The sequence below is a fragment of the Trichechus manatus genome, unplaced genomic scaffold, assembly GCF_000243295.1.
Source record: "Trichechus manatus latirostris isolate Lorelei unplaced genomic scaffold, TriManLat1.0 scaffold00187, whole genome shotgun sequence".
NCBI lineage: Eukaryota > Metazoa > Chordata > Mammalia > Sirenia > Trichechidae > Trichechus > Trichechus manatus.
Genome location: NW_004444123.1, coordinates 1,618,458 through 1,627,414, shown reverse-complemented (window position 1 = coordinate 1,627,414; position 8,957 = coordinate 1,618,458). Strand labels below are relative to the sequence as shown.

Sequence of the window (8,957 nt, the reverse complement as noted above, 5' to 3'; positions counted from 1 at the left end):
TTGCTCACGTACAGGTGTGCATGCCTGGGGAGGGTGTGGGCACTTGCTCACGTACAGGTGTGCGCCGACAGAGGGAACAACGGACGAGGGAGTTGAGGGCTGTGAGGATGACTACAAAGTGCACTGTAAAAGGGGAAGGGGTAAGCCCCACCTTTATCACTCACCGCGTGGTGAGAATCGGCAGGAATCCAGTTCCCAGCTACAGTGGATCCGGGCCTCCTTGCCACATTCCCACTCAGTGTCGCTGCCTGCTTTTGGGGCAATTCCCTCTCTGACCCTAACCAGCCAGAGTTAGGCCAGATTTCATCTCCAGATGTCCTGAGCTGGGTCAAAACATCCCCAGTCACCTGAAGCCAGGTGGTCAGGGAGCAGCCACGGGCTCAAAAGTCCGCACAACTCCCTGTACTTCAGACCAGCTGGCCTCTCTCTTGTTGGTCTCTTGGGACTGGGTCACAAGCTAGAAGGACTCTGTCCTTCTTTGTCAACTGCCCATGCAGCCTTGCCTATCACTCCCCCAGAGCTGGTCTACTCAAAGCGACTCTGCACTGCCAGCCCCTGCTGGCTCTTTGCCCCCGTGGGTTCATTAATTCTCTAGAGTGGCTTACAAAATTCACGGAGACTATTACTCACACTTACAGTCACCCATTTGTTATAACCAGAAAGGGGACAAGTGTAGAGACCCACCAGGCGAGGTCTGGAAGAGGTCCCAGCATAAGGCCACCACTGTCCCCAGGGACATGCCACTCCCAGAAGCCTCAAAAAGAAGGCTCCGAGGTCCCTGGTCCCCTAGCCATTGGGTCTTCCATGAATATGCATACTTGAGCCTTAATGCAGTTATGATCCATCCAAGCAATGAAGATGCAGGACTGCGTTAGAGAGCCCTGGTGGCGTAGTGGTTAAGAGCTCAGCTGCTAACCAAAAGGTTGGTAGTTCAAATCCTCCAGCTGTTCCTTAGAAACCCTATGGGGCAGTTCTACCCTGTCCTATAGGGTTGCTATGTGTCAGAATCGACTGGATGGCAATGGGTTTGGTTTTTTTTTTTTTTTTAATGGGTTCCCTTCCTGGAGTTAGTTTGCCAGGTGTGGGGCCTGTACAGCCCCTACCTGCGTAGCTATTTTGGGGAACAAAGGCATCTTGATTGCTTGGGTTATTTTTGAAAACCAGAGTCAAAGGAGGGCCAAACCAGGTTCTTTGTCCCACAAGGACACTAGCAAAGGAATGGTTTAACTGGTGGACCATGCTGTCTAAGCTGGAATGGAAAAGATGGGAAGATTCAAGAGTGCTGATTCACAGGGCAAAAAATGGAGGTGTTGGATGAACCATGAGTGGACCGACTCACTGAGGGCATGGGTTAAAAATAGAAGAACAGAGAGCTAAAAATGAACTCTCAGAGGACATCTACATTTGTTTGGATGGAAACCCACCTCCTTCCCCCCAAAAAAGACTAAGGAAAAATAGAGGCAGAAGGGAATCATAAAATTGAAAAGACACAGAAATGGCACAGAAGTTACTAGAATAGTTTTCCATTACATGACTTCCTTGTTTAAGAATTAAGTGTAGGAGGACTAATACTTCCTGATTTTAAAACATACTATCAAGCTACAGTAATCAAAACAGTCTGGTACTGGTATAATGATAGACACATAGACCAATGCAATAGAATTGAGAGTCCAGAAATAAACACATACATCTATGGTCAGTTGATTTTCCACAAGGGTGTCAAGTCCATTCAATGGAGAAAGAACAGCATTTTCAATAAATGGTGTTGGCACAGCTGGATTCTCACACGCAACAGAATGAAGCTGGGCACCCATACCCCCATACCATATACAAAAATTAACTCAAAATGGCCCAAGGACCTAAATTTAAGAACTATAGCCTTAAGACTCTTAGACCAAAACACAGAGGCAATACTTCGGGTCTAGTTTTTGACAATGGATTCTTAAATATGACCAACAGCACAAGCAACAAAAGACAATAGATAAACAGGACTTTACCAAAATAAAAAAACTTTTGTGCATCAAAGGACTCATCAACAGACATAACTTCCAAATTGGGATAAAATGTTGGAGAAGTATATATCGGATAAAGGTTTAATTTCCAGAATATATGAAGAACTCCTACAACTTATCGACAAAAAGACAAACTACGTAATAAAAAAATGGGCATAGGTCTTGAATAGACATTTCACCAAAGAAGATACACAAATGGCCAACAAGAAGATAAAAAAATACTAAACATTGTTAGCCATTTGTTACTGTTGGTAGGTGCTGCCGTCAAGTCAATTCCGACTCATAGCGACTCCATATTACGGAAGCAGATTGCCAGGTCTTTCTCCCATGGAGCTGTTGGGAGTGGGGGGTGGGGGTGGGTTCAAACCTGCTGACTTTTCGGTTAGCAGCCACCAGGGCTGCTTTTATTAGTCATTAAACCTGTTGCCTTCGAGTCGATTCCAAATCATAGCGACCCTATAGGACAGAGTAGAACTGCCCCGTAGGGTTTCCAAGAAGCAGCTGGTAGATTCGAACTGTGACCTTTTGGTTAGCAGGGTAGCTCTTAACCACTGTGCCACCAGGGCTCCGTTAGTCATTAGGGAAAGACAAATCAAAACTACAATGAGATACCACTAGGATAGCTATGATCAGAAAAACAGAAAACAACAAGTGTTGGTGAAGATATGGAGAAATTGGAACCTCACCCATTGCTGGTGAAATTGTAAAAGGGGACGACTATCGGGGATTGAACCCAGCAGCCACTCCACAGGAGAAAGATGTGGTAGTCTGTTTCAGTAAGGATTTCAGCCTTGGAAAACCTATGGGGCAGTTCTACTCTGTCCTATAAGATCGCTGAATTGGAATTAACTCGACAGCAATGGGTTTGGTTTTTGATTTTTTATTGTGGAAAAGTTTGGTGGTTCCTCAAAAAGATAGACATGGAATTACCATATGATCCATTAATTCCACTGCTAGGTATATATCCCAAAGAATGGAAAGCAGGAATGCAAACAGATTCTTGTATATCAATGTTCATTACACCACTGTTTGTAACAATCAAAGGTGGAAACAACCTAAATTTCCATCTACAGATGAATGGGTCAACAAACTGTGGTACATACATACAATGGAATCTCACTCAGCCATTAAGAGAAATGAAATCTTGCTAGAACATGAACTGCGGAAACATTATACTAAGTGAAATAAATCAGTTACAAAAGGATAAATTCCGTATAGCCCCCCTTACAGGAACTATCTAGAATTGGTAAATACATGGGGACCAAAGTGTATTAGTGGTCACCGGAGCAGCAGGGAGGGGAAAGGCCGAGCCATTGCTCAAGGGGCACTGAGTTTCTGTTAAAGATGACAGAACAACAGGGAAACGGTGATGTTTGCACAACAAGGTGAATGCAGTCAGTGTCAACTGAACTGACGTAAAAAATGTTGAAAGAGCAAATATTTTGTTATGTATTTTTACCACATTAAAACAATTTAAAAATGAATGGCGGGTATTCACTGTTATTATAGGGAGCCCTCGTGGCACAGAGGTTAAAGCACTCATCTCTAACCGAAAGGTCAGAACCCACCCGCCACTTCGAGAGACAGAGATGTGGCCGTCTGCTTAGATTCCGGCCTGGGAAACCCTATGGCAGTTCTACTCTGTCCGTGAGGGACGCTGTGAGTCGGAATTGACTCAGCAGCAGTGGGCTGTCGGTTTCCTGTTATCATAGAAGAATGGAGCAGAGCTTGGCTCTACAGGGGACTCAGTAAATGAATGAATGACTTGTAAATGTACATTTCTCATTCAATCCTGAAAGGCCTCTATTATCTGTGCACTTCTATTTTTCTTAGAGCTGATTAACGGTTGAGTCCTTGCTCTGGTGAAGCAATGGAATTGTAACTGGCGCTGGAGTCAGACAGAATTTGGTTCAAATTCCACATCTACCGGATACTAGCACGGTCTTAGCAGTGTCTGACCCGAAGTTCCCAACCTCTTACAGACACAGGACAAGAACAAGCCCTCCCCCAGATGGCAATTTTACCTTCCGAGATGATCTCCTTTTAAAATTAAACCAACAGCCGTTGCCATCCAGTGGATTCTGACTCATAGTCAACGGCTCATAGCGACCCTATAGGGCAGAGTAGAACTGGCACATAGGATCTCCAAGGCAGGGCTAGTGCATTTGAACTGCCAGCCTTTTGGTTAACAGCCGAACTCTTAACCACTTTGCCACCAGGGTTTCCACTTTGCACATAGTAATTTTAAAAGCAGAGCCCTGGTCCCATGGTGGTTAAGAGCTTGGCTGCTAACCAAAAGGTTGGCAGTTCGAATCTACCAGCCGCTCCTTGGAAACCCTATGGGGCAGTTCTTCTCTGCCCTATAGGGTCGCTATGATTTGCAATTGACTCCACGGCAACAGGTTTTTTTTTTTTTTTTTTAATGTGCAAAGTTATTAGGGAGATCCTAGTAATGCAAAGATGAATTAAAACAGATTTACTCTACAGGAGTTTTTGAGTCTGATGGGGGAGTCAGCCATACACGTAAATATAATACAACACATGGCATTAAGTCCTGCAAGTGAGGCATAAACCAAGTTCTAGGGAGAATCTAAGAAATACCGGCTGCCATCAAGTCCATTTCAACACACAGCGCCCTGCAGCACAGACTAGAACCGCCCCATAGGGTTTCCAAGGAGCGGCTGGTGAATTGAAACTGCCCACCTTTTGGTTAGAAGCCGAGCACCTAACCACTGCACCATCAAGGCTCCACAGTTAAATAGGGAAATAAAAAAAGTACATAAAATACACAAAACACGAGCGGGCTTCCTAAAAAGGAGGGCTTATATCCAGTTTTGAAGAACCTTCTGGCTGCAACGCACGAATTTCTGCTAGCAAGCATTCCCAATCTCCTTTCCAAAATAGGATCACGAGAGGGCAGCAGCTAGACCCTGAATGTCCAGACTCAAATTCAAGTTACTTAGCTTCTGTGTGTCTCAAGTCAACGCAAAGAATTGTTAAGAACACACTGGATAAAGAATGCATAGCAAACACAGTACCTGGTATCTATGTCCTAAGTTAAAAACTTAATAAACAGATAGGTAGGTGCAGTGTGTAAATTTTCACCAGAAGGCACACGCCCCGCTGGCTGTAAACGACGGGCCACACCCTCTTAATCAGCTGGCCCATTCCCTGGCTTTTGCCAAAATAAACCCAAACACGTACCAGTAGAGCCATTCCGACTCACAGCGACCCCATAGGACAGAGTAGAACCGCCCCATGGGGTTTCCAAGGCTGAAATCTTTTAGGGAAGCTCACTGACACATGTTTCTCACCAGAGCGGCTGGTGGGTTCCAACTGCCCGCCTTTCAGCCAAGCGCTTTAACCACCACGCCACCAGGCCGAACAACAGTTCAAAGCAGCGTCCAGCCTCAGCAAAAGCACGTGGTCTCCGCCTTCCTGCAACAAAATAAAAAGAAACCAGCACTTTAGAGCTGGCGCAGGCGTCTTAGGTGGTGACGACTTGATTTTAAAATCCATTCAAAAGGACCAATCAGAAGCGGCATTCCGAATCCGGGAAAGCAGATTGGCCCGACGGGCGGTTACAAACGACCAATAGGCTCTGAGGTGGGTGTGGTCGGGCCGGGAGCGGGCGAATGGAGAGGGGGTGGCGGTGGCGGGCAGTTTGAATCCGGAGCTGGGAGCTGGGCACCAGCCACGGGCGCCGCGCCGGCCCGGACTCTCGGACAGGTGTGGTTTCTGCTCCGGGGCAGGGTGGGCGTCCGCCTGGACCGCTTCGGCCCCGTGTGGGGAGCGCCGGCTTGCGGCCGACCTTGTGTTGTGCAGTCGGCCGGCGGGGCTCCGGGGCGTCGGCCCGTTGCTCCAGGTAAAGCGGACACTTCGTCCGGAGACCCTGCTCGCTCACCTACTCGCGCTTCAGCTGCTTCCAAGCAGCCTTTCAAGTCCAGCAGCCCCTTTTTGAAATCCGGACCCGGCCCTTTGTTGTATTGAGGGGATGCAAGTTTGGGTTTTGATCTGGATGGCGGGGTGGTGAGCGCGTTTTTAATGCATTTTAAGCATTTTTCTCTTCTCTTTCCCCCCTTTCCACGTTTATTTGGACTCGCCTGTGTGTCAGGCTCTGCTGTGTGCTAAACCCACCCAACTCATAGCGACCCTCTAGGACAGAGCAGAACTGCCACATAGGGTTTCCAAGGCTGTAAATCTTCATGGAAGCTGACTGCCACATCTTTCTCCCCTGGAGCTATCGGTGAGGTTCAACCGCCGACCTTTGTTTTTTTGGCGCAGCCGAGCACTTTAATCACTGAGCCATCACGGCTCCTACTACGTGCTAAGCACCCAGAAATAAATGCCATCAGTCCGTTCCTTGAGCCAGACGATCCCTCTGAGGCCCAGCAGGCGCGGACTCGGGTTTCTAGGTGGAGAGGGGGATTCTGGCAGAAGAAAGCCTGAAACGCACTGCCTTGCAGGCGGCTGTGGGTCCATAGGAGCTTTCGGAGCCACTCTTGGGGCTTAGAGAGATTGGGTGATTTGGGTGTGAAGAGTGCCCTCCACGTATTCGAGATACAGATGTAGAGCGTTTTCTAGAGGACTTTGGCCTGCAAATCCTTCTCCCAGGGATGCTAACACATACGGCTTTCTCCCCCCGCTCTTCCTTACATCTTTACCTCACCCCTTGTCCCTTGCATCTTACGTTCGGGTTCACACTTTGCTTTTTTCCTTTTGCCCTCAGTGGCCTGATGCAGAAGGTTGATGGCTGATGCTTGACGTATCAGTGGCTCTGATCACAATTGCTTTGGGTCTGGTGATTGCCTTAACCACTTCTTTTATAGCTGTATCTTAGACTTCGAAATAGAAAAGCATTCAACCTGCTAGTCTTCTTCTGTTTCCCCCACATCTGTCATCTTTCTAAATTCCTCTTTTTAATCTAGGACTTGATTTAGTAAAACAAATAAACAAACAAACAAAATGAATCCTCACCAGGATATTCTGTTGCCAGAATAACTGGAAATTGATTTTCCTTTGAGTTAAGGGCTAAAGGTCGGTAAACATTAAGGCCATACTCCTCCCAGGTGATTTAAATTTCCTAAGATGTGGCTGAGAAAGAGGGCACTTCACTCTGTACTCCAGACTGAAAGATACTAATAAAGAATGTTTTCAGGGCTAATAGCTAGTGTGTATAGAGGGCTTACCCGGTGACCCTGTTCTGAGGGTTTAATAATGTTTCACTTACTTCATCCGTCCAGTAACCCTAGGAAGTCACCATCATTATACCACACCGATTGCCATTGAGTCTATTCGAACTCATAGCAACCCTATAGGACAGAGTAGAACTGCCCCACAGGGTTTCCAAGGAGTGGCTGGTGGATTTGAACTGCTGACCTTTTGGTTAACAGCCTGAGCTCTGAACCGCTGCGCCATCAGGGCTCCCTTCGCAATTGTTATTATCCTCATTTTACAAATGAGGAAACAGCGCAGAGCAGTTAAATAACTTGCCCAAGGTCACACATCTTGTGAGTAGCTGAGCTGGGATTTGAATCATTAAGGCTCCACACCTGTTTCCTTGGTCAGGGTCTGCCTGGAGCCTGACTTTACTGCCTTTTCGATGATTCTGGTGGTAATGTGGCATTCGCTCTGTTCATTTATTCCTTCGTGCATTAATTTGACAAATTGTAACCATGGAGGAGAAAAGGGTACCTGCGCCATGAGAGCTTCTGGCTGTGAACAGGTAGGATTTCAGGGAAGTTTTCCCAGAGGAAGGTGACTAGAACTGAGGGACTAAGCATGAGTGGGAAATTAACAATGTGAAGAAGGCGAAGAACATTTGCAAAATAACTTGTTATGCATGTTATTTATTTTTGGACCTCACTCACCTGAAAACCTTATAGCAAAGTGTTCATGATTTGCGTATCAGCTGAGTGTAGAAGTCACATAACCGTGTAACAAGTTAAAACTGAGAAGAAAGAACTGGGACGCAAGGGAGCCCCACCAAGCGTATCCTGTGCTTCATGATCAAGGTTATTGGTTTCAGGTGATGGAGAAGGGCGATTATTATACTTGGTTATCTTTTTAAATGTCAGGTTTTGAGACTGGATTCTCTAGAGGTGGTTAGGTAGACTGGTTAGCCTCTGAGACTACGTTTTCTCTGACTGTAGTAAGACCAACAGGCTGGGTTTTTCTTTTCAGTTTATAAATGTTTGAACAATAAAGGACAAAGAACAAAATGAGCTGGGCTGTAGAAGAATGGAAAGAAGGCCTGCCTACAAGGGCTCTTCAGAAAATTCAAGAGCTTGAAGGGCAGCTGGACAAACTGAAGAAAGAGAGGCAGCAAAGGCAGTTTCAGCTTGACACTCTGGAGGCCGCACTGCAGAAGCAAAAACAGAAGGTAACATCGCCGAAACTGGTACTTCAACAGTTCGCTCCTTGTCTGGATTGCTCATTTTATTTTGGTCTTTTAAAGCTAGAGAGAAACACTTTTGCTCTCTGTAAGTGGTAATTCCCCTTTTATTTTTTGGGGGGGACAGATGTCACTTAAAATTGAATTGCCACTAATTTTCCCCATTCTCTATCCTCATTGCAGCTTACTTGCTAATATTTAGGGTTACTGAGATCCACTTTAGCTTCCATTTCGGACTGTGAATTGGGGATTGCTTTTGCTGTGAGTCTGGGGACAGAATTAAGAGCATTTTGCATTTCCCTTTTTTGAGAGCGCGCTTTTCACCTTGGAATTTCCAAACCTTCTCTTCAGGACTGCTGCAGCATTAGCCAGCAGAGAAGTGACAGAATCACTGCTTCTGAATGATTTGCTCGTGGGAGAATTTTCTGGTCTCAGGATAACCGGCTTTAGCAGCTGAACTTGGAAATGAATTGTTAAGGGAGATTTATAGCTTTTTTGTGGGAGGTATATAGTTTTTTATGTTTGATTTTTTAAAATTAGAAAATTCATTG

At 46.0% G+C, this 8,957-nt stretch overlaps 1 protein-coding gene across 2 annotated transcripts in view; it reads left to right on the top strand.

Moving 5' to 3' along the window:
• Positions 1 to 8,191: 8,191 nt before the first annotated feature.
• CENPF (centromere protein F) overlaps positions 8,192 to 8,957 on the top strand; it is a 60,572-nt gene continuing 59,806 nt past the window's right edge. For both annotated transcript variants that reach the window (XM_023741706.1, XM_023741705.1), the window contains exon 1: positions 8,192 to 8,394. In XM_023741706.1, coding sequence (XP_023597474.1) covers positions 8,233 to 8,394 — 162 coding nt within the window. In that variant the 5' untranslated portion in view covers positions 8,192 to 8,232. The remainder of the gene's footprint in view (positions 8,395 to 8,957) is intronic.